At 54.4% G+C, this 25,110-nt stretch overlaps 1 protein-coding gene across 1 annotated transcript in view; it reads left to right on the top strand.

The window, feature by feature from the left end:
* Positions 1-25,110, top strand: part of TNPO3 (transportin 3) — a 50,290-nt gene that overhangs the window by 18,216 nt on the left and 6,964 nt on the right. The window contains exons 2-14 of the mRNA XM_075718836.1: positions 889-1,089; positions 1,920-1,993; positions 2,895-3,051; positions 8,802-8,945; positions 13,019-13,194; positions 17,374-17,512; positions 19,188-19,334; positions 20,010-20,117; positions 20,461-20,552; positions 21,798-21,937; positions 22,511-22,702; positions 24,009-24,100; positions 25,012-25,088. Of these exons, the coding sequence (XP_075574951.1) occupies positions 889-1,089; positions 1,920-1,993; positions 2,895-3,051; positions 8,802-8,945; positions 13,019-13,194; positions 17,374-17,512; positions 19,188-19,334; positions 20,010-20,117; positions 20,461-20,552; positions 21,798-21,937; positions 22,511-22,702; positions 24,009-24,100; positions 25,012-25,088 (1,739 nt within the window). The remainder of the gene's footprint in view (positions 1-888; positions 1,090-1,919; positions 1,994-2,894; positions 3,052-8,801; positions 8,946-13,018; positions 13,195-17,373; positions 17,513-19,187; positions 19,335-20,009; positions 20,118-20,460; positions 20,553-21,797; positions 21,938-22,510; positions 22,703-24,008; positions 24,101-25,011; positions 25,089-25,110) is intronic.

The following is a 25,110-nucleotide window of genomic DNA, read 5'->3' as shown; positions in this document are numbered from 1 at the left end:
CGCTGTCCCTTGGTGGGGTTTGGTGATGTTGATGGCCCAGCCAAGCTTTCCTTCCCTGACTAGCTTCGTTTTCCCACCAAATGCCATGTGGCAGATGCTTCAGCAGGTCTAAACGGTGCCGGGGGTGTGAAGGGCTTGTCCCCGTGGCCGCCCGTTCCCCCACCTCAGCGAGGAGCTTCTGGACCCGCGCAAGGGGCAAAGCCTTCGGTCTCGTGCCAACCAGGCGGCCGTTCGTCGCCTCTCTGAGGCCGGGCAGACGATGATTTCCCTCGTTGCTGCCTCTCCTCCAAGCCCTTCAGCGCAGCCGTAGTCTGCTGCGGAGTCGCCGGTCCCAGCGCGTGCTCTTAGATGGGCCCGGAGGCTTCAGTCTTGCCGTTACGTATCATTATTTTGATGTGGGGAGACCTTTATCCAAGCCTCTTCTTCCCATTTGTCTCTTGCCAGGCTCTCTCCGGTTTTATTGCCGTGTAATAGATGCAGCGATTACCCGCCTTAGCCTGAAAAAAGCCTCTTTTTGTTGCTCTTTACCGCAAGGACGGGCATCAAATCTGCTTTTTAAGCTGCCCTCCCGGAGGGATTGTGGTAGCTGAGGCCGTGAGCGTCTCCGCCGATGTGGGGTGTGCGCTGGAAGCCGATCTGCTCGTTCAGCTCATCCGGTGCGTGTCCCTGCCCCGGCACCCTTGTTAGCCGGCACCTTCGTTAGCCAGGGCCTGAGCTTGTGACAGCAACGCGGTGTAGGCTCTCCTGGTGAAAATGATGGGGTTCTTGTGATGGAGAGGATGCGTTTTTTGGGCTTTCTCTGAAGCCCACCTCAGGCCTGCTGGTACTCGCTCCGTTCGCTCCGCGTTGCCCTGCCTGCTCGCTGACGATGCCGTGCTTTACCTCCAGGTCCACGCCTGGGAGATCTCCGACCAGTTGCTGCAGATCCGTCAGGATGTGGAGTCGTGCTACTTCGCGGCGCAGACCATGAAGATGAAGATACAGACGTCCTTCTACGAACTCCCCACGGACTCCCACGCTTCGTTACGGGATTCTTTGCTGTCCCACATCCAGAACTTGAAAGACCTGTCACCGGTCATCGTAACCCAGGTAGGTGCTGAGCAGAGGGGTGGAAGGAGCTGCTCTGTAAATACCCGGGAGCGAGAGAGGTCTGAGGCTGCTTTTGGCAGGAAAACCTGCACCGGTCAGTCCTAACTTGCTGTTGAGAGCAGACTGGTAGCCGGGCTTGTGTCACAGCCCTGCTAGAGCCCTTCCGTACGGTAATTGCTTGCCGCAGGTCACACCGACGGTGGCCAGCTCCGTTTTTTGTCAATTCTCACTTTTTCTGAGACAACGCCCTTGGTCACCATGCCCTTGGTCTCCCTCGGTTGCTTTTGCTCCGGCACGGAGAACAGAGACGGTCGATGCCTGCAGCCAGCCCGCTCGTGCCTCCCAGCACAGGATTGTTTGCCATCCTTCATTTTTTGGTTCCTTTAGTTAAATCAATTACTTAATCCTGTTGTTTGCTGTTTGGAGAGGGTGAGAGGAGGAGGAACAGCTTTTCCTGGGCTTTTCCCTCTGCTCTGCAATGGAGACAAAACGTTGATCTGCCCAGCAGCGCCCTGGGTGACCGGGGGGGATTTCTCCCGAGGCAGCGGCACGTTTTTAGAAATCCCTTTGCTCTCTATGTGACATTCCCGTTATCCCTACACCTTATCGACACGGCTCTGCGGTGGGCGTTCTGCAGTTAACCGCAGGGATTGCGCACACGACGGGGATATTGTGAATAAATTAAGGCTCGGAGTTACCTGCCAGCCCTGCCGAGCTCGGGTCTGATGGTCACAGCACCCTTTCTCCCGTGCTGTTGGGCAGATTTCATCAGTCCCCACACTTAGCTGTGTTTTTGTTTTTTTTTTCTTTTTTTCCTCTTGCCCTTTCAGCTTGCTTTAGCAATAGCAGACCTTGCCCTGCAAATGGCTTCTTGGAAAGGCTGTGTACAAACACTGGTTGAAAAGTAAGTAATTGTTTATATCGTTAAACTCTAAAATGGTTCCTTGAGTAAATGTTGAGTGGGTGGACCTGCATGGTCCAAAAAAGCAACACAGCAGCAAACGGCCCGACAATAGGAAAGTTTTTCTTTCTTGATTAATAATTTAAAGATTTTTGGATCGTGGCAGGGAGATGGGCTGGAGGGAGAGGTGGGTCCGTCTGTGGCCCCGTGTAACAGGGAGGCCGTGCGCGCTTCCGTGGATTTTCAGCGATTCCCCACGTAACGGGGAGGCCGTGCGCGCTTCCTCAGCGATTTTCTTCCTCCCTGTTTTTGTTACGTGATGAACCCTCCTCCCCTCCCAGCTTCAGCCGTAGCGCGGGATTGAACGGGGAGGTCGAATCGTTCGCTGCTGCTGTTGGGTGTCCCGAGGCGCTCGCTCGGCTGGTGCAGTAACGCCCAATTTCTGTCTGACGGCGCTTTTCGCCGTTCGCCAACGTGGGATGCCATGTGCTGAGATGGTCTTGTTGGGGCAGATCACCATGCTGAGGTGGTCCCATGGTATTTCTGTAGTGGGAGGGAACTTGATTTGCCTGGGCACTTGGACATGATGTGCTCGTGGGCTGGGCTTTTGCCATTTTCCTGTTGAAAATCTGGAGCTTAAACCACTGACAGAGACTCCGCTCAACAGCGCTCTGCCCTCACAGCTGGACATTGGAGTGTGTTTGCCATAATGCTGGCCCTGAAACTCTTTGAAATGCCCCCAAAACTCTTTGAAATGCCCCCAAAACTCTTTGAAATGCCCCAGAAACTTTGAAATGCCCCTCCTCTCAGCGTGCTGTTAACCTACTTGCCGGTATTTCGGTTTTCTGCGTGCACTTGGCTCTCGCCTGCCTTCACGCGCTGTCCTTCCTCCCCGTCGTTTCAGGTACAGCAATGATGTTACATCGCTGCCCTTCCTGCTGGAAATCCTCACGGTGCTGCCAGAAGAGGTTCACAGCCGATCCTTGCGCATCGGAGCCAACCGCCGTACCGAAATTATAGAAGATCTGGCGTACTATTCCAGCACGGTCATCTCTCTGCTGGTAAGGAGACCGAGCAGCGGCCGAGCGCTGGTCAACTGCTAAAGAAATTCATACGGCTTCTTCTCCCTGTCCGCATCACTGATCCAGATTATTCCAGGTTGGATGGGATCAAAAAGCTTGTCTGGGTGAAACAAGCTGATTTTATGTAGAATCATCAAATCGTTGAGGTTGGAAAAGACCTTGAAGATCACCCAGTCCAACCATTAACCTAACATTACCAAGTCCACCACTAAACCAGTTAAGGGGAGAGTAGCAATTTTGTGTATCCTGGCTTGGTGGCTGGATTACTTTTTAATGAAAGTAAAAACTGGGAATCATTAAGGTTGGAAAGGACCTCAAAGATCATCAGTCCAACCATCAACCCAACACCCCCATGTCCGCTAAACCATGTCCCAACTGGATCAAAATCACAGTCCGGTTTCTGTTGTCAGCACTGGATTGCAAATGGAGCTAGTTATGCAAACCTAATCACTTTCTCACCCTCTCAGCTGGACTCTCCGTGTGAGGACTGCGTTGTTTTAGCTGGCGGTATGGAATGTGGTGTGTCTTCTGGCACTCTAAGTTCAGGAAAAGGTCTTTGGTCTCCTGGACCATCAGTTTAGCAGTTGGCTAGGACTGGATTCCTCTGCAGGCTGTGGTAGTTTTGGGTTATTTGATGGTTAAGCAAGAAATTACTTCAGCCCATTGCGGGTGCTTGTATGTAGATCTCTAGACCCTCTCTAGATCCTCTCTAGAGCCTCTCTAGACCCACACACGTCTCTCTCTATGTGTTAGAAGAGGGTCATTTAGGTACTTAGAACTCTGCTTTCTCTCTCTTCTCATGTTCCTTTCAAACATAAGTACGCAGAATCACAGAATGCTTTGGGTGGGAAGGGCCCTTTAGAGCCCACCCAGCCCAACCCCCTGCAGTGCCAGGGACAGCTTTAACCAGCCCAGGGTGCTCAGAGCCCCGTCCAGCCTGGCCTGGGATGTTGCCAGGGATGGGGCCTCCACCGCCTCTCTGGGCAACCTGTGCCGGTGCTTCACCACCCTCACTGTAAAACATTTCTTCCTTATGTCTAGTCTAAATCTATTCTTGAGTTTAAATCCATTACTCCTTGTCCTGTCACAACAGGCCTTGCTAAAAAGATTGCCCCACCCTTCCTGTAGGCCCCCTTTCAGTACTGAAAGGCCGCACTCAGGTCTCCCCGCAGCCCCCTCCTCTCCAGGCTGAGCACCCCCAGCTCCCCCAGCCTGGCCCCGCAGCAGAGGTGCTCCAGCCCTCGGATCATTTTTGTAGCCTCCTCTGGCCCCGCTCCAGCAGCTCCATGTCCTTCTGGTGCTGAGGGCCCAGAGCTGGGCGCAGGGCTGCAGGTGGGGTCTCACCAGAGCAGAGCAGAGGGGCAGAATCCCCTCCCTCGCCCCGCTGCCCACGCTGCTGGGGATGCAGCCCAGGATGGGGTTGGCTTTCTGGGCTGCAAGCGCACATTGCCGGCTCATGTCCAGCTTTTCATCTACCAGCACCCCCAAGTCCTTCTCCGCAGGGCTGCTCTCCATCCCTTCATCCCCCAGCCTGTGCTGATACCGGGGGTTGCCCTGTCCCAGGTGCAGGACCTTGCACTTGGCCTTGTTGAACCTCATGAGGTTCACACAGGCCCACCTCTCCAGCTTGCCCAGGTCCCTTGGGACGTCATCTCATCCTTCTGGCGTGTCAACGGCACCCCTCAGCTTGGTGCCGTCTGCAAATGCCCGATTTCTGACCATCGCATCATAAGCTGAGGTTATGCATTGAGCTGCAGGTCACATTTAGTATCAGCCAAACAGGAGACTGGAGCTGAATCTCCTGGTTCTTCTTCAAAGGTTTCCTCATCCAGGGAGCATTCACGCTGTCCGAGAGCGAGACTGTTGTGGGCCCCAAAATGGCGAGTTTGGAGAGCGGTGAATAAGCGTTGAGGTGAATTGCTTCAGGGACTGAAAAGAAATGCTCTTTGCTGGCTCCTTCCTTTCCAGAGAGACTTCTCATGGTCTCCAGCGTTGTTTGAGCTCGGTGAATGAGTAGCCAACATGATCCCTGACTCGGGCTTCGAACGGAGCCTCTAGAGCTTCCCGTAAACGTCTACCATTTCACGGTGCTTATCTAGAGAAGGAAGGATAACGTACTCTCGGCAGCGCCTGTCAAGCCTGTAATTCCACCAAGCAGCCGGTTAATGTCACCGCGCTCCGGACGGAGCCGAGGTTTGGCGCGTTAATCGCGGTGCCTCGTCAGCAGCCGTCTCTCTGCTCTGCAGCCCCGTCTTTCCGCGCTTGGCTGCCCGGGGGTCTGTGGTCTCCCTGTCTCCGAGCCGCTTCCCTCTTGCCCTGCTAGCCTGCTGGTCCGTGTTCCCTCGTTAATGGAATTGTAGCTGTTGAAGGAACCGTAGGATCCCCAATACTTTATCCATGTGAAACGACACGTGGTTTGCCAGGCTTTTTTTTTTTATTTTTACACCATTTCTCCAAATGACAGCATTTTGGTCTCCCTTTGATACGTGCCTACCCTTTGCTGTGAGCCTGTCGTTTAGATGTCCTTCTCGTTGATGAGCAAAACGGTAGGGCTTTAGTTTTACGTGCAACCACGCTCTCTTCTCCTCAATTAATACTTCTTCTCTTGCTCTAGTGTGCAGCGTCTTTGCACGTCCCCAGTACGGTGCCACACAGAAATAGGCGGAGAGCTCTGGGCTTGCTCTCAGGAGCCAGAAAGAAGGGGGATGCCCTCCCTGGGATTTGATTTTCTGCCCAGAGAAGCCTCTTGCAGTGCACCTCTTCATCTTCCTCCAGACTCCCATAACCTGCCATTTCGTTATCCCCTCCTGCCCCTCAGATGTTACCTGTGCTCCCTCCCCGATATCCCTTCCCTCTCTGAATCCCCTTCTCTGATGGGACCCGACACAAACTCAACCCCCAGCAGTTTTCCTTTTGCTTAATTTGGAGAAAAGGGTGGAGCAGAGAGGTACGGAGGGCTCGGTTTAAATTTGCACCTGGCCTGAAACCTTTGCAGAAGGTCCCCGTTCTGTTTCCACACTGCTTTTTGTGGGTCTGTGGTTAAGAAAGCCACAGAGAGTATCTGGAATAGAGATGCAAGCGTGGCAGATGCTTCGGGGGGATGTTTCATGTTTGTGCAACGTCTGGCTTTGGCTCTTCCCATGGAGGCCTGGGAAGGAGGATTCATTTTCCGGAGTTACTCCAGTAACTCCGAAGGAAGGGGGATCGTGATGATCAAGGATCATCGAATCGTTGAGGTTGGAAAAGACCTTTAAGATCATCCAGTCCAACCGTTAACCTAACACTGCCAAGCCCACCGCTAAACCATGTCCCTAAGCACCACGTCTACATGGCTTTTAAATACCTGCAGGGATGGGGACTCCACCACTTCCCTGGACAGCCTCTTCCAATGCTTGATGACCCTTTCTGTGAAGAAATTTTTTCTACTACCCATTCTAAACCTCCCTTGGCGCAACTTGAGGCCGTTTCTTCTCATCCTATGTATCAGGACACAGAGTTGAGCTATGTCCTCTGCTCAAGAGCAGCTCGGGTCTTGCTTGAGAAGACTCTCTTCCCCGCGTGAGCTGTATTTATCACAGCAGAGGTCCCTGCCATTACCACCACAGCCATTAGGGGAGCCCACTTCCACTTCTTCCGTCGGCTTAGTTGTCTTTAACGAGTCCTCACTCAGTTCTGAAACTCTTTTTGCCTTCCTTAAATCCCTGCGCCGTGCCGTCCCTCTGAGCCATCTCCAGCCCTCGGCTCTCCTCCTAGGACATTTGGGAGAAGCCTGGCTGTCACATCGGTGAGACCGGCAACATCACCTCGCTCCGGCTCCTCGCAGCCTTACCGGAGACGATGCGAGGCGCCGGTGTTGGATCGCCAAGGGTCGTAGCCCTGTCGGAAGACTTTCTGTTCAGACTTCCCCTGCATCTGCCTGGAGCTTTCGTGGTAAATCCCAGCACAGGCATTTCAACCACCCGTCTGAAGGGCAAAATTAGATTTTCTGCCTAGGATTTAAATGCTAAATTCACTTTCTTGAGTTAGAAAATGGGGTTTTAAAAAATTGTACGGGGCCTGCGATGAAGTACGACATTCCGCCTTCAGGATTGAAGCGTCAAGCGAGGAGTGAGGATCTCTGGAAGATCTCACGTGCAGGATTGCTCGGCCAGTCTAGGCTCTCTTCTGGGGAGAAGGGAATCGGGGATCCTTCTCCAGGTTTGCCTGTCCACCTATTCTTCCTTTCCCTCAGCCTGGCGAGGTCAGGGCTTCCTTTGGTGTTAGGTTCTGTTAAGGGTTGCTGTTAGGTGCTGTCATGCGGCAGAAGTGTTGGCCATCGCTGGAAACGAGGGTCTGGACCCGCATCCCGTCTCTGACGCTGCGATGGTGTTCAGGCCGTCCTCGGGTGGGCCTTTGGGGTAGGACTGACCCTCAGGACCGATCCTCTCTATGGCAGCCGTTGTTTTGTGGTGAGGAATATTAAATTGAGATTTGAGTGAGTTTGGGGATTTCTCTCGTATGAAACTCATTCGTGTTTGTGCTCCGCCAGTCTGAGACGGGATCCTGCAGAAAACTGATGGGCTGGGAATGAATGTGTCGTGGTTTAGCCCCAGCCCCAGCTCAGCACCACGCAGCCGCTCGCTCATTCCCCCTGCCCCGATGGGATGGGGGAGAGAATCGGAGGAGTAAGAGTGAGAAACACTCCTGGGTTGAGATAAGAACAGTTTAATAATTGAAATAAAGTAAAATAGTAATGATAATAGTAACAATAAAATAATAATAATAATAATAATAATAATAATAATAATAATAATAATAATAATAATAATATACAAAGCAAGTGGTGCCCAATGCAGTTGCTCACCACCCGCCGACCGATGCCCAGCCAGTTCCCGAGCAGCAATCGCTGCTCCCCAGCCAACCCCCCCAGTTTCCATACTGCCCATGACGCCGTATGGTATGGAATGGCCCTTGGGGCAGTTGGGATCAACTGTTCTGGCTGTGCCCCCTCCCAGTTTCTTGTGCCCCTGGCAGAGCATGGGAAGCTGAAAAGTCCTTGCCTGGCATGAGCAGTACTCAGCAACAACTAAACCATCAGCGTGTTATCAACATTCTTCTCCTGCTAAATCCAAAACACAGCACTGTGCCTGCTCCTAGGAAGAAAATTAACTCTATCCCAGCTGAAACCAGGACAGAATGAAAACGCTCAAACTGCTTTTCTTGCTTCTGTAACAGCAGCTGAAGTTGGCTGAAAGGTTTTTGGCTCTGCCCCTACGCCTCACCGAGCCCAGGGCTACTTTACTCGGGGACGGGGATGTTGGAAGCAGCCTGCTTTCTTGAACGCGCTTCATGCGGGCTTCGAGAGGACGCTCAAAGTCCGCATGCCCTTGAGAGGACGTTTGCAGAACCGTCACGTTCCCGAATACAAAACCAGCATGGGGACATGGTCACCCTAGGTAGATGCAGAAGTCCTCTCCGCTGGCGTGGGCATCCTCAGGTGGTTCTGGTCAGAGCGCTGCTTCCACGTAGGTACAACGCTGCCGCTTGATTGCGGAAAGTTGCGCGCGCCTCTTGGAGGGATCGCTGCTGACTGGCCCGGGCCCTCTGTATCTTGCTAAGATTCATGAGGGACTTCTGGATGCTCACTGTGGAGACTCCAGGATGGCTTTCCAAAAATTATTTACTACTTTCTTTGTGAAATAACATGTTGGCGTTGGAGTCCTAATCAGTTCTTCCTTGTCCTGCCATAGATGACGTGCGTGGAGAAAGCAGGCAATGATGAGAAGATGCTCATCAAAATCTTCCGGTGCTTGGGGAGCTGGTTCAACCTGGGTGTCCTGGACAGCACCTTCATGGCAAACAGCAAGTTACTGTCACTCCTCTTCGAGGTGCTGGTGAGTATTTCTTTTGGGAAATGAGGTGGTGGTGGGCCTTGGGTACCAGGATGGCGTCACTTTTAAATCCAAGAGCGTCTGAGAAGTGACGCTGCTTTTCCACGTGCGCTGTGCGGGTGCGGAAGGTGAGTTTCGTCCCTCCTGCCTTGAGTAGGAACCCTCTGGTCTTTACCTTGATCAGCTCCTTAGAGCGGGCCGTCCCTCTCTGCTGGCAGGCGAGGACGAGCAAGCTCTCTGTGCCTAGTAACAGATCTGTGTTGCCCAAAATGATGATCTTCCTTTCATACGGGTTGTCCACCTTGGAGGACAGTCTGAGAGCAGCAGCACGGAGCAAAAGTCCTCTTCTGGCTGCCACTGCGAGCTCCTACATGTCTTCCCCGCCTCCTGTTAGCCCTGGGAGGCTTAGAAGACGGCGCATAAGTAACACCTAATATGGGCTAATCTCTCAAGGGTGAAACCAGAAGTACGCTTAAGGGTTTCCTCTGCCTGCGTGCTTGGTCCGTAGTTCAGGATTTGTGATGTGGGGGCAAGACCGATGGACAGAAAGTATTGGCAGCGCCTTGAGACGCAAAGGAAAAAGCACGTGTGTGTGTTTGGCTTTTTGCGTGGAGGACAGAGACTGCATCTCCTTCAGGGTTATTCTTTCCTGCCCACCTTCTGTTTTGACCCAGAGAATACGTGTTCGGAGCTGAGCACCATTCCCTCTTCTTGGGCAGGCATGAAAGACCCCAAAATCTCTCCTGAGCAGGTGCCCTTGCCCTGTTTTACTGAAGCCCTTCTCAGCCACCCCCACGAGAGCGTTCCTGCTAAGTGGTGCCTGTGACGCGCCTTCTCCCCACACCGCTTGGGAATCACGGCTTTTCATAGAATCATCGAATCGTTGAAGTTGGAAAAGACCTTTAAGATCACCCAGTCCAACCGTTAACCTAACACTACCAAGTCCACACTAAACCAATTAAGGGGAGGGTCATAATTAATTTTGTGTTTCCTGGCTTGGTGGCTGGATTATTTTTTAATGAAAGTAAAACTAGAATACAATCACTAAGGTTGGGAAGGATCTCTAAGATCATCAGTCCAACCATCACCCCAACACCCCCACGCCCACTAAACCATGGCCCCCAGTGCCACCTCTGCCCATTTTTTGAACCCCTCCAGGGCTGGGGACTCCCCCACCTCTCTGGGCAGCCTGTTCCAACGCTTGGCCACTCTTCCCATGAAGAAATTTCTCCCAATATCCAACCTAAACCTCCCCTGGCGCAGCTTGAGCCCATTCCTTCTCGTCCCATCGCTGTTCCTTGGGAGAAGAGCCCGACCCTGCTCCCTGCCCCCTCCTGCCAGGAGCTGCAGAGCGATCAGGTCTCCCCTCAGCCTCCTCTTCTCCAGGCTGAACACCCCCAGCTCCCTCAGCCGCTCCCCACCAGCCCTGTGCTCCAGACCCTGCCCCAGCTCCGTTGCCCTTCTCTGGACACGCTCCAGCACCCCGATGTCCTCCTTGTAGTGAGGGGCCCAAAACTGGACACAGCATTCCAGGTGCGGCCTCACCAGCGCCGAGCACGGGGGCACAATCACCTCCCTGCTCCTGCTGGCCACACTGTTCCTGACACAAGCCAGGATGCTGTTGGCCTTCTTGGCCACCTGGGCACACTGCTGGCTCATGTTCAGCCGGCTGTCTACCAACACCCCCAGGTCCTGTTCCCCCGGGCAGCTTCCAGCCGCTCTTCCCCGAGGAGCTGGCCGGACAGACGGCAGTGGGGCAAAGCGGAGGTCGCTGCTCTCTGCAGCGTGTCGGGCTACGGCCGGGCTGCCGCAGAGCGAGGTGTTGGGTCGCAGGAACCTTCCTGCTGCGTTGCCGTGAGTGATCCTTTCATCTCCTTAAACTCATCGCTACACCCGCCGGCAGACAAAAACGTTCTGAGACGATTTAATCTTCTATTTCTCTCCATTCTCCTTATTCCCACTGTACTAATCATCAGTTTTGGAGCCTGTATTAAGCGGATAGCTCGTCTAGCTCAAGCGGGAGCCAGGTTCCATTTTTCTGTGATGGCTGCAAAACATTCCGAGCAGAATCAAAGATTTAACATCTGAGAAATGGCCGTTTCTAGCCATTACTGTGGGTTGCCACTGCTGCCGAAGTAGGTGCCAGGTGTACTTTTGAGCACACTTAGACCTTAAAAAAAGAGATAATTTTGGTCTGAAACACATTGCGGTTGGTCCTCGCTCCAAGCCAAATTGTCTTATGGGGCTCTGAGCAGCATACGTTTGTTCGGTGCGTTGTTGAAGTAAGCTTGCCATCCTCGTGGGTTTAAGCATTGATTCGTTTTGGCTTTAAAAGTTGCCTGTTGTTCAAGGAACTGCATTTGCTTAAGACTAAAAATCAGTATTTTTTTTGTTTTGTTTTGTTTTGTTTCCAGATTTTCAATAAAATAATATTTTATCCCTTTTCTGACACTTTGGCCTTGGAAAATTAAAATTAACAACTGAAGGTGTTTGGGGTTGGTTTGTTTTTTTGTTTTTTTGTTTTTTTTTTTTTTTGGTCTTATCTGAACGTGGGAGAGCTGAAGAGGCCAGTGACACAGGGAGGTGAGGAGAATCCCGCATCGCTGCCACAGGGAGGGGCAATGAACTGAACAAACAGAAAGGAGGAAATCCCAGAGGACAGAGATTTCTGCTGCCGCGCTGCCCGGACCTGCGACCCAGCGCAGGAATTGCCTATTCCTCGTCCTGTTGTTAAACAGGAGCCCTCGTTTGCATCTGTTCCGAGGTGCCGATTCAATTAATGACAAATGCAGGGGAGGGCTCCCATGTAGCGGGAGAAGGAATAGTCAATATTCAATATTGATTACTCAATATTCGTGCAGGGACCCAGCTCCCGAGCCGTGCTGCGGCGGAAACCCGTCTCCTCCAGGACAGGGCGTTTGGCTCGCCGGCCTTTTTATCGTGTTAAGATCACTTTTAAATCAGGCATTTCTCCTCCCCGCCCCTCTTCCACCTTCACGTGGGAGCGCGAATTGTTTTCCAAATGTGTTGGGATCTCGTGTGAAAGGACACAACGGAGGCGCGGGCAGAGTTACTGCTCCTTTGTTTGCTCTCTCCTCCTTAGTATGTCGGCTTCGTCTCCCTCCTTAATTGCTCAGGGCTCCGCGGGAGCCATTAAAACACCCGTTAAATCAGCCTCGCGCAACCATGATAAACATCTACCAGCCGGGGCCTGAAATCCACTCGTTCCCCCCTGGAACATCACAATGATAAATATTTCACACGTGTTTGCGAGAAACCTCATCTCCATCCTCACCGAGGACTCGATGATTCTTACGGGTCCCTTCCAACTTGAGATATTCTGTGATGCTCTGACCCGGGGTAATGAGCAGCGCAGTGTTTTATGTCCTTCTGAACTGCCAGGGATTTCGGTTGGCGTTTTTGGGCTCAAGCTGCGCCAGGGGAGGTTTAGGTTGGATATTAGGAAAAATTTCTTCATGGAAAGAGTGGCCAAGCATTGGAACAGGCTGCCCAGAGAGGTGGGGGAGTCCCCATCCCTGGAAGTGTTCAACAAACGGGCAGAGGTGGCACTGGGGGCCATGGTTTAGTGGGCATGGGGGTGTTGGGGTGATGGTTGGGCTGATGATCTTAGAGATCCTTCCCAACCTCAGTGATTCCCAGTTTTTACTTTCATTAAAAAATAATCCAGCCACCAAGCCAGGAAACATGAAATTGCTGCTCTCCCCTTAACTGGTTTAGTGTGGCCTTGGCAGTGTTGGGTTAATGGTTGGACTGGATGATCTTCAAGGTCTTTTCCAACCTCAACGATTCGATGATTCTATGATTCTTTCCTCCTGTGTTTGCCTCTCCCAAGGGAGACTCGGTGGGGTCCCGTCGGGGAGGGTCAGTTTTGACCTCAAGCGTTTGGGGTGATAAAGCAGCACAGGCTTTGCAGGGCTGCTCGGAGCGGGTTGTGGGGAGCTGTGGCTGCGCAGAAGCTCTACAAAGTATTTCGGGAACAACGAAAGACTAGTTTTTCCATTAGCGTCTCATTTCATGTATAATCACCGGGCTCTTCCACTTCTTGTTTCTTGCAGCAACAAGACAAGACGTCGTCAAACCTCCACGAAGCCGCTTCGGACTGCGTGTGCTCAGCCCTCTACGCCATCGAGAACGTGGAGACGAACCTTCCCCTGGCCTTGCAGCTTTTCCAGGGCGTCCTCACTCTTGAGAGCGCCTATCACATGGCTGTAGCACGCGAGGACCTAGACAAGTAAGTCAACTTGCAGCCGTGGCCGTGGCCGGAAAGGAAGGAGAGGTACGGTAATTAAGCGTCACGGTGTCTGTCCGCGGTTATTTTTGGAATCCGTGGCGTTTGCGTGCGGCGCTCTGAAGTCTCTTATGCAAATAAGTATTTATTGAACAAAGACGACTGAGCAAATGACTTCCTCGCCCTTGGTGCAACCGGTTTGTGCTCCAGGCGTGTGCGCTCGGCTCAGGCTTTGGCCGAGAGCTAGACTGCCGCCAGACTCCCGCCAGACTCGGCTTGCTGGGATGCTTGGTATTCCTTGCGGCGGGCAAAGCGCGAGGGAAGTATCCTGAGGTGCGGCTGATGCGTTGCCAGCCTTAAAATAGAGTTTACAAGCGACCTGTTGCTCCTGCTGCCTGCAAATGTCCGTACCTTCTTGTCTACGTGTTTGTCTGCGCGTTTGGAGACGCTACCGCTAAAATTGAAGTTTGCCTTACCACGCCAGCTAGGTTCCTGACATTTTCATTGGTAGATTGAGAAGCTCTGGAAGTGAAGGGTTCATCCCTGGAGGTATTTAAAAGACGTGTAGACGTGGCGCTTAGGGACGTGGTTTAGTGGGGACTTGGTAGTGCTGGGTTAACGGTTGGACTTGATGATCTTAAAGGTCTTTTCCAACCTAAATGATTTGATGATTCGATGATTCTACCTGGCTCGGCTGTTCCCCATGGAAAGAGGACTGGATGTGCCGGCTGGGTCATCAGCCCCTCATTCTTGGCGTAAAGAACCCGTAGGCTTTGTACCTTGATCAAGCACGTTGAGAACAGCGCTTCACGCACGTCGGCTGCTACGAAACGTTGCTGCTCTGACTGGAAACCCCTCTGATCTCCAGCTTCAGTTGATCCTAGGCCAGTTCGTGCCTATCCTCTTTGCCAACGTTCTCTTAACTCGAATAGCTCCCGAGCTGGGGCTTACTCCCGGACGCATTTGTAGGTAGGAAGCAACCAGCCTCGAGTTTGTGTAAACGAGCCCAGCTCTTTCAGTCCTGTGAGATGCCTTTCTTTTCCCTGCGTCATCTTCAGTGCTCCCATTCCGAATTCGGCTTCCTTGAGCACAGGGGCCTGAGAGGTACGCGCCGCACCAGGAGGGATCTCGCTCCCGCGCATTGGCATCGTGGCAGCCCCGTGTGCAGGCAACGCCTTGCCTAGCGTCTCTTGCCTTTTTTCGTGACTTTGTGGTGTCGGTGTTTTTGGTCATCCTGTGACGGATGAGTCCATCCACAAGTTGTCGGAAGCGGACAACTTTCCTTGCTCAAATTCAGCTGGTTTTCCTTCTCCTTGTGCACAGATACATCTCAGCTTTATCGGCGAACACCATTAGCGCTCGCTCTTCCTTTTTTCTGTGGCTGTCGCTAATGAACACAGACAAGATCAGTTGGGAGATTGATCTGGAACCTCCCTAGCACCAAACTGGTATTTCCTCTTCAGCGCAGCCTGCTAACCACCCCGCTAGCCAACTGCTCACCTCTTCCCTCGACTGTGCTTTTATCCAGTTTAACCAGCTTCTGTGTGACACCGCGATCTGGCCCTCTGCTCCATTTCTCCTGTTTTTAAAACAGTGGGACATGGTTTAGTCTAGTCTACCCTTAACTGGTTTAGTGCAGACTTGGTAATTGTACGTTAATGGTTGGACTGGATGATCTTAAAGGTCTTTTCCAACCTAAACGATTCTATGATTCTAAGAATAAGGTGGGTCCAACCGATTTTTGGTAAACCCCTGTTGCGTTTAGCCCATTTCCCTCCAACTTCCACGTATTTGGAAAATTATGTAGGAACTTCAAGCGTTGGGACGGGCTGCCCAGAGAGGTGGGGGAGTCCCCAGCCCTGGAGGGCTTCAAAACACGGGCAGAGGTGGCACTGGGGGACATGGTTTAGTGGGCATGGGGGTGTTGGGGTGACAGTTGGGCTGATGATCTTAGAGATCCTTCCCAACCTCAGTGATTCCCAGTTTTACTTGCATTAAAGAATAATGCAGCCCCCAAGCCAGGAAAGATGAAATGATGACTCTGCCCTTGATTGGTTTAGTGGTGGCCTTGGCAGTGTTGGGTTAATGGTTGGACTGGATGATCTTCAAGGTCTTTTCCAACCTCAACGATTCTATGATTCTATGACTCTATAACTTGCTCATGCTACTGAGGGCAGATTAATTGGCCCATAGTTGCCAGACCCTCTGTCCCCATTGCCACCTACAAGCGCGTTTCGTGGCTGCGCAAGCTGTTGCCACTGACGGAAACCTCAAGACCAGCAGTGAAGCTGTAGGACGGATGTCTGGTGTCTGATTTTTGACTCCTGGGATGGCGGTTAGCCAGTCCCCTACTCCTTCCACCTGGAAGTATGCAGATCCTTGTGTCTCAAGAGCCTCCTCGCTCCTCCTGCCTTCGTCCCTCCTGTTCAGCCACAGTATAGAAAACGGATGCGTATTCACATAATTTTAGCTGTGCCATAAATCTTTCATTGTGCCAGCGTCTTCAACACAATTCCACCAGCAATTCTTCACCGCAATTCCACCAGCAATTCCACTGGCTGTTTATTACAGCTGAAAAACCCTGTGCTTTTTTTTTGTTCTTTTTTGTGACTATCCTTGGCAGGTTCTGGCAACTGGTTTGGCTTCTGGCAATTCTCGCTTGCTCTCTGCTCATCTCGCCATTCCGGAATCCAGCTGTCTGCTTTTCGGTCCTCCTCCCTGACAGCCCTTCAGCTGCTTGGAGGCCCTTGGTTCACCGCTGAGGCTTTTCCGATGACTTAGGCGCAAAAACTCAATCAGCATCCCCCTCCCCTCGTTTCAGCTTGGGGTGCTGATGCCCAGATAACGTCTGTGCCTTTGACTTAAGGAAATTACAAGCCTCTGCCATGTTAAATGAGATTGCCACAAGCGAAATGAGGAGTTAATCCTCAAACTTCATAGAATCATTTAGGTTGGAAAAGACCTTTAAGATCATCCAGTCCAGCCATTAACCTAACCCTACCAAGTCCACACTAAACCAGTCAAGGGTAGACCAGACTGAACCATGTCCCCAAGTGCCACCTCTGCCCGTTTTTTGAACGTTTCCAGGGATGGGGACTCCCCCACCTCTCTGGGCAGCCTGTTCCAATGCTTGACTGCCCTTTCCGTGAAGAAATTTCTCCCAATATCCAACCTAAACCTCCCTTGGTGCAGCTTGAGCCCATTTCCTCTCATCCTATCGCTTGTTCCTTGGGAGAAAAGACCAACACCCACCTCACTACACTACTACAGGAGCTGCAGAGCAATGAGGTCTCCCCTCAGCCTCCTCTTCTCCAGGCTGAACACCCCCAGCTCCCTCAGCCGCTCCCCACCAGCCCTGTGCTCCAGACCCTTCCCCAGCTCCGTTGCCCTTCTCTGGACACACTCCAGCACCCCAATGTCCTTCTTGTGCTGAGGGGCCCAAAACTGGACACAGCATTCCAGGTGCAGCCCCACCAGCGCCGAGCACGGGGGCACAATCACCTCCCTGCTCCTGCTGGCCACACTGTTCCTGACACAAGCCAGGATGCTGTTGGCCTTCTTGGCCACCTGGGCACGCTGCTGGCTCACGTTCTCCTCATGTTCTGGGTGAGGAGCGCTCCTTGGTTTGATGCCGTGCTTGCTCCGTCGCACCGCGCTGCGGCTCCAGGCTGTTCCCTCTCCTCTCCGCGGTTCTGCCATCTTAAAGCTGTCGGTTCCACTCAGCCGCTCGGCTGCCGTCTCAAGAGCAGCTGCGTTTTTACGCAGCGCCGTCCCCTCTGTTAGGCGACGGGTTTATTTTTAACCTCGGTTTGTATATTTGTCTTCTGAAATGCGGCGCTTTCCGGCTGCTGGATTAAGACTCCAGCTGTTTTGTAGCAGATGTCCTGTGCCTTGTCGCCCGCTGCTGTGGTTTTGGAGACGTTTTCTCAGATGTTGCGGGCAACACGAAAATTTCGTCACATTTGCTTATTGGAACCCAGCGTTTTCACCTACTTCTGAACGAAGCCAAGTTCCCCTATTTAAGCGTTTCCCAACTGCTGATGGAAAGCTAAAGCAGAAGCGGGTATTTCTTGGTCTGAGATAAGGCTCCGAGGCACGGTACCTGCGCATCCCTCCTGTGCTGGGGTACCTGGTCCCGTGCGGAAGATCTTTCTGACTTGTGTCCTGTTTTTCCTTCGCCAGGGTGCTCAATTATTGCCGTGTGTTCACCGAGCTGTGCGAGACGTTCCTAGATAAAATCGTTTGTACGCCAGGCCAAGGGCTGGGTGACCTGCGGACGCTGGAGCTGCTGCTGATATGTGCAGGTCACCCGCAGTACGAGGTGAGTGAGGTTTTCCCCGTCATCCTCCCCTCGCCCCTCTTGCCAAATCCCACTCATCCAGCGTAGAATCAGCGGAAAAACCTTTCTCTTAATATTGCCGCGTGGTTGGGAGGCTTCGGTTCCTGCGAGCCGCTGGCCTTGAAACGCCCGCTCTGCGCTCGTGGTGCAGAAATCTGGCTTAGCTTCCCTTTCCCAGCCGCCTGGGTGAGCAGGACTGCGAGTCCGGCTCCGAAAACCTCCCGTTATTTTCTTTCCACGCCTTTGACTTCAGTTAAGCTTTGCGGGGATTGCAGTGCCGCTCGCGGTAACTTTGTCCTCCAAGTAAGTTACCCACTGTTTAGCGTGAAAGCTCCCCGACCGTCCTCCCTTAAACACAGAACGCTGTATTTAAGACGCGGGCGCTCTCCTTTTAGCCCCGCTTTTTATTCTTCCAAACCCGTCAATGAAATCCCAGTAGCCGATCGCCCGCTGTGTTCGGCGGGCAGAGGTCCTTTCGCAGAGGGATTGCCCTGCTAAATGGGACGCGGGGAGCAGGGAGGTGCCGGCTGGGATTTGCTGGGCTGCGCTCCCACCCTTTCCTCCGTGTCTAAACACTCGGGGAGGGCTGAAGCGACGGATGGGAGGTGGGTATGGAATGAGCTGGTGCCCTCTCCAGGCCTGGGTTTTCCAGAAGTTTTCACAGCCTGAAAAAATTCGGACCTGAGAGCCGGCAGGCGAGTGAGCTAAGCAGTGAGGTAGCGGCGACGCGACCCTTCGGGGCTTGTTTGCCGTGGAAATCGCGGAGCGTCGGAGCGGCATCGGGTCTCTGCGGTGCTCGCTTGGGGCTCGGTGCCTCTTTCAGTCCCCTTTCCAGGTGCGTGAAGCTCAGTCTCCTTCGAGGCACGACCTTGTCCTGTGCTAGCAACGCTTAGGAGGAATTGAAGCTCTGCAGCTGCTCCTGAAGAACAACCTGCGCTCATTTTTCTTGTTTTTTTCTGCAATAACCGCGCTTATAAAGAAGCTGTAGGCTTTGAAGCACCGTCCCCTTCCAGCCTGAGCCTTAGCCCAAGCCCGTGTGCTTGGCCATCAGGATGGTTAGGCCATTAAAAACCCGGGCACAGGCGGCGAGGATCGGCTCTAGGTGGGCAAACCCTTCCACCGCTGTGGCTCTCTGGTAACGACGGCGTTACCGGCAAGCAGCAAAATCTCCCCGAGCTTGTTGGGGCCGGCTGGGTGTTAACGCAGCTCCTGCTGCGTCGGCAGGGCCAGAGCACGCGCACGAATCGTGTCAGCGTCGGGGAGGTAGAAATGTATCGCGGGCGGTTTGATGGGAAACGAGGCAATGTCCAGGCTTTGAAGCGAGAGGCAGTTCTTAGGCTTCGGCGGTGATTTTGCGGAGAAGAGGCTTGGCTTCTGAGGGCTGCTGACAGGTGTTCAGCTTAACTCAGTGGGTTTAAAATCCCTTACGAAGCGACAAGCAGCGGAGGAGATCGGTGAAGCTGGAGGAGGCAGCCCACGTTTCATCCTCGCGTGGTGAAGCAGCGGCGATGGAAATCTCTGGTACCCCACCACGCTGCAGGCACCCCCAGATTTCTCTTGTCGGGAGCACCAGCAGAGCGGAGAGAAAAAAAAAAAAAAAAGTTCTGTTGATACCAAGACGCGCTGAATTTTTTTTTGTTTTTGTCTTTCTAAACAGGTGGTAGAAATTTCATTTAACTTCTGGTACAGACTGGGGGAGCACCTGTACAAGACGGACGATGCGGTCATCCACAGCATCTTCAAAGCCTACATCCAGCGCCTTCTCCACGCTCTGGCCAGACACTGCCAGCTCGACTCCGACCACGTAAGGCTGCGTTTGCTTGCTTTCGTCTGGAGGCGGCGGGGTGGTAGGATGCGTCCGTCCTCGCTGCTGCATGCCGATGGCTCTCCGTAGCTATCGGGCTCTGCAGGTACTAGTTCTGCAGCTGCGGTAATTGCAGAGAGGGCTGAGAGTAATTCAAATTGCCGCATTAAAGCTCTTTTCGTTAAGTCGGTTCGTGTTCTAACAGAGCTTTCTGGCGTCGAGTCGCTGCGGGATAACCCTCTCCCGCCTTTCCCCCGGGTGGTTCCCGGTTTGAGAGCTGCGGCGAGATGCGTTGTCCCCTGCTCGGGGGCGTTTTTGTTGGAATAAAGCTCGCACAGCTCGCTCGCCGCAGCGCTGTCGTCTTCCTCCTTGAAGTCTGGGGTGCTTTATCCTTCTTCCATCTCTGCCTGTGCTCCTCAGCCCCTTGATTTCCATCCCTCCACCCCCGTGTCAGAGCAGGAACACGCAACGCGTGCTCAGGCTGTGGGCGTTTTCTTTGCGTGCGGTTCTCCTTCAGATCCCCTTCGGTAGCTTCATCTACCGGAGAGAGGAGGGCAGAAACCATGGATATCTCCTCTAAAACGGAATCGCTCGTCTCGTTCTAGCTGTGGGCGAACGGGAACCCCGATTTCTCTGCGCTGCTCTCACCCTTTTGCTCTCCCTCATCTCTCTTAGGAGGGTGTCCCAGAGGAGACCGATGATTTTGGGGAGTTCCGGATGCGAGTCTCGGACCTAGTGAAAGACCTGATCTTCCTGGTGGGATCGGTGGAATGTTTTGCTCAGGTGGGCTTGCATGAACCTCATGAGGCACGCTTGCATCCACCGCTCTGCGGGGTGGGGAGGAGGTCGCGCGCGTTATCTCCTCGTGCACGAGGAAGCGACCGCGTCTCGAAGTAAGTGGTGGGGACCGTTCTGGGAGAAGCGGAACGGTACTCTGGTCCCAAAATAGCAGGGTGATGTGTGGAGGATGAGGGTTCATGCAGGTCCACGCCCGGAGCCTGATGTTTCAGGTGGGCGGGAGGAGGCGAGGAGCGGCTGGCGATCGATCTCACAGGGTGGGATTCGTGACCCCGTGCCCACGAGCTGTGTTTGTAGCTCCTTTTGCGACTGGTTTTCTTTCTTGCAGCTTTATGCGACTCTGAAGGACGGGAATCCGCCCTGGGAGGTGACAGAAGCTGTCCTCTTCATCATGGCCTCCATAGCTAAGAGCGTTGACCAGTGAGTGTTGACCATCCTGCTCGCGTCTGTAAAGGGCTGTGGGGTCAGGAGTTGCCTCCAAGTGAGTGTCGCAGAGATGCCGCGAATACCCCGAAGGTTCTCCCGGGAACGTGCTTTCCCTTGCTGGTAGAGCAGTCCTGTAGCCCAAGGATTGAGGTCTCCGCTTCCTGGCCAGGAATACGGGTCCAGGACGGAGCTGGGACCGCGTGAAGCGGTCGGACCTTCTCAGGTCTCCTCTCTGCCTGCCTGGGGACTTTAATGCCACACGCTTGAGTTCAGCCCTGGGAAAATAGGATACGGGTTTCTTTCCCCGTAGTTTCTCTCTTGAAAGCAAAGGATTTTTGCCTGGGTTGGTTGGTTGGGTTCCTTCCGCATCCAGAGCCAGGAGAGCCACTTCCAGGTAGTGAATTGTCCCAAATACCTTTAGGGAAGGTTAAATCACTTTCTGGAATCGCTTTCCCTGCCCGGTTAGCAGCGGAAGCGTCGACAGCTAATGTCCAGGGCGGTGAGAAGGCGGTGAGTCCTCCTGGTGCGGTGGGACAGCCCGGCCGGCCTCCGCCGGGCTGGGAGCGCCGTGCCTCCCTTCCCCGGGAGGCTGCGGCGGTCGCCGCCTTCGCTGTACGCTCCCTTGGCTCCCGTTACCGACGTCGAGGCTGCTCTTGCTGCTTTTCATCTTCACTTTTGATTTCTGCTTTGTTTCCGAGAGCGCCAGCCTCTCGTGGCCTTGCACTGCCGGAGCACGGAGTCCGCTCCGCACCGGCGTGCCCCTCGACGTTCTTGCTCGCCCCGTGGCTTCACCGAGCTCGGCTCCGCTCTTGCCACGAGAGAGCAGACGGTGCCGGGCGCGCGAGCCGGAGCTCTGCCACCGACGTGGGCTGCGGGGAGCCCGGGACTCGCCCGGTAGCACCCTGCCACACTGGGAACAGGCTCCTCTGGCTTTCTACGCTCCCCGGAGGATTAATTAGCTTTGTTCTTGTGCCACCAGCGCTCTTACTGGGAGGTATTTAGTTTCTTCCGCTGCGTTTGGTAAAGCTGGAGGCTGCTGTGCATCCGCGTCCCAGCCCCAAGAGCCCTGAGCCCCCTGCGAGCCCACATCTCGGATAATCCAGCACGCCACGGCTGCAGGCTTTGCCAGGCCGATTCTCAGCGAGATGGGAGTCGACCAGCTTCAGTAAAACCGGCTGCTCCGTAGAAACGCTCTGGGAGCTGCCTCGGGGCTAAGCTTGGCTGCTTTTTTCCCCGCAGGGAGAACAACCCAACCCTGGTAGAGGTGCTGGAGGGGGTGGTTCGCCTCCCTGAAACGGTGCACACCGCCGTCCGCTACACGAGCATCGAGCTGGTGGGAGAGATGAGCGAGGTGGTGGACAGAAACCCGCAGTTCCTGGGTGAGTCATCGAATCCTGGAATCGCTGAGGTTGGAAAAGACCTTGAAGATCACCCAGTCCAACCATTGACCCAACACTGCCAAGGCCACCACCAAACCAGTTCAGGGGAGAGGAGTAATTCCACGTTTCCTGGCGTGGTGGCTGCATTATTTTTAATGAAAGTTAAAACTGGGAATCACTAAGGTTGGGAAGGATCTCTAAGATCATCAGCCCAACCATCACCCCAACACCCCCATGCCCACTAAACCATGGCCCCCAGTGCCACCTCTGCCCGTTTGTTGAACATTTCCAGGGCTGGTGACTCCCCCACCTCTCTGGGCAGCCTGTTCCAACGCTTGGCCACTCTTTCCATGAAGAAATTTCTCCCAATATCCAACCTAAACCTCCCGTGGCACAGCTTGAGCCCATTCCCTCTCGTCCCATCGCTGTTCCTTGGGAGAAGAGCCCAACACCCCCCTCCCTACCCCCTCCCGTCAGGAGTCCTTCCTGCCGCGCCGGCGCGGGACACGCCAGCGCTCTGCCCTGCGGCGAGCCCAGGACCCCTTCCTCACCCCACGTCTTTCTCCTCCGCAGATCCCGTGCTGGGTTATTTGATGAAGGGTCTGTGCGACAGGCGGCTGGCCTCGGCGGCGGCCAAGGCCATCCACAATATCTGCTCGGTATGCCGGGACCACATGGCTCAGCACTTTAACGGGCTGCTGGAGATAGCCCGTTCCCTCGACTCCTTCACGCTCTCTCCAGAGGCTGCTGTGGGGCTCCTGAAGGGTGCGTACGGAAAACCTGTCGGCGTTTTTGGGTTTGGTTTTTTTCTGGGGGGACGTCCCTCACCGCGGATGCCGCCAACCCCATTTTCGCGTGGTTTTTCTTAGGCGAGAGCGTCTCGCTTTGCCCCGAGGCGCTCCCCGTGTCCGCGTTTCGAGTCGTCTCGAGAGCTCGCTTGGGGCGGGAGGTAGAAAGAGATCCTTTCTGGGTTTATAAACTATCTCCGTCCCTGCTCTGGACTTGAAATGCGGGAAGAAAAACATTTGAAATGCCCGCAGCCAAGCTAGCAGTGGGTTACAGCTACATCCGAACGCTTGGAAATCGGCTGCTGTACGCACGGGGAGGGAAAAATCGCGAGTATTTGTCATTTTAGAGGCAGTTTGGGCACAAGAATGTAGTTTTTCAACTCCAGCCTGTGGTCGGGGCGCTCGCTTCTCGCCAGGCCTTCGGCTGTCGGGCACCGTGTGCCTCTTCAACCACGGCTGGTTTCGGGGAGGTGCAGGACTCCTGGCCGGGCCTCAGGGATTCCCGACGGATTCGAGCGCTTCCGAAACCTTTAAAAAAAGGAGCAGCTCTGGAGCTTGCGCAAAGGGAGCCTTCCTGCGGCCGCGCCGCGCGACGCAAGAGGCAAAACTCACGGTTTTTCACTTGTTTGCGCTCGCGTATCGACGCAGGCAGCGTTAGCCCCGCTTCTGAGCAGCTCCTCTCCCTGCCGCAAAGTATTTCTCCTCCTCCTTTGCAACGACGCGACGAATACGTGAGCTGGGGAGAAATTTTTTTTTTTTTCCCTCCCGGGTTCCCTCCCGGCACGGCCGACGCGGGCTGGTTGCTCTCCTGCCTTTGAGCCGGGTGCCGCGATGTGGCGGTGGGGCAGCGGCTCGAGCGCTCGCCCTCCTGCGTCGTTTTTGTGGCAGCCCTGAAACGCCTGAGCCGCGGGCCGAAAGAAGCTTTCCTCGGAGCCTCGTGATGCTGCCGGGCGCGGGCGAGGACGCGCCGGCGTGCCCGGGTCTCCTCGTGACGGCCCTCCGCCTTCGGATCCTCCCCGTGCTCCCGCATGCCGGCATTCCTTCCCCCTTCCCGCCCCGCAGAAAGTTATTGTGGTGTCTGGTTTAACCAAAGGAGTCGGGTTCAAGCTGCGGAGAACCGTCTCCCAGCCTTGGGAAGCAGTCCCTTCGCCTCGGAGCCGTGCCCGCTCCCTGCCTGCGCGCAGGCAGGGCCTGTTTGGGAACCTGGCTCGTGTTTGCGTTTTACCCCCCGCGCTCCGACGCTGCATTCCTGCTCCTGAGCCTGTCTCCTTCTCGCCTTGCAGGGACAGCCTTGGTCCTCGCCAGGCTCCCCTTGGAGAAGATAGCAGAATGCCTCAGTGAGCTCTGTGCCGTACAAGTGATGGCGCTGAAGAAGGTACGTCCCGCTCGGAGCCGCGTTGACGCCCTCCTTGTCCGTCACCGGTTTGGATGGGACGGATCGGAGGCCGTCGAGCTGCCGTGGCTTGATCCGCTGCCGTAATTGTGCGTCCTCAAAGCCAGAGGTGTACGAGGAGTCCGGGACCAAGACCCTACTTGTCCCTAAGTCTCTCCTGGCTGAGAAATACCGAGCTGGTAGAGCGTGGAATGGGTTAAATGGGGAAGAAAACATTCCCTAGAAATCAGTTTACGTGCCAGGAGCCAAAGAGCCTTCCCGAACCCACCTCAGATGCAGCAGGCAGCTTTCACCCCGCGTCTCCGGGATGGAGAACGTGGGAACTTGTCTTCCCTGTGGGGCACGTGGCCCCGGAAGGTCACGTTCTGGCCGTCCCAAAAACCTGGTGGCCCTAGTGACCTTTTCCATGCAGATGCGGGATAACGGAGAGCAGAAATCTCAGAGGATGGCAGGAAGAGGGAGGGAAGCCTCGAGAAAGGGACGTGCACGTCCTCTTGTCTCTTCGGGATGAGCTCCAGCTGCCCAAGAGCGGTTCTCGAGAGCTCCTAGCAGCTCTCACCCGTTGGCAGGCGTCTCTTCCACCCCTGACCCTGCTCCCTTCTCCTTCAGAGACCCCTTTGAGCGGGCTCTGAGTGCGGAGGAGACAAAAAGCGAAGCCGCTCTGAGCTTCCCGAGGAACCCTACGTGTTTCCGAGGAACCCTCCTGAGGCTAGGAGCTGCCTGGGGTCCTAGGCAAGGTTTGAGGAGATGTCTTCTCTGCTTTGGCCCGGAGGGGATGCGAAAGCGTTTGCTGGTGGGGGGGTCTGGTGTCCAGGCGGTGTTTATTCAGTCTTGGCAGGGAAACGGGGCTGCCCGCGCTCCTGAAATCCCATCGTTTTCCCTTGTTTTCTTAGCTGCTCTCTCAGGAGCCAAGCAACGGCCTCTCCTCAGACCCTACCGTGCCCCTGGATCGACTCGCCGTCATATTTAGGTAAGGAAGGAGGGGCCGGGGC

The sequence above is a fragment of the Pelecanus crispus genome, chromosome 1, assembly GCF_030463565.1.
Source record: "Pelecanus crispus isolate bPelCri1 chromosome 1, bPelCri1.pri, whole genome shotgun sequence".
Taxonomy (NCBI): Eukaryota; Metazoa; Chordata; class Aves; order Pelecaniformes; family Pelecanidae; genus Pelecanus; species Pelecanus crispus.
This window is presented reverse-complemented; position numbering and strand designations above follow the sequence as displayed.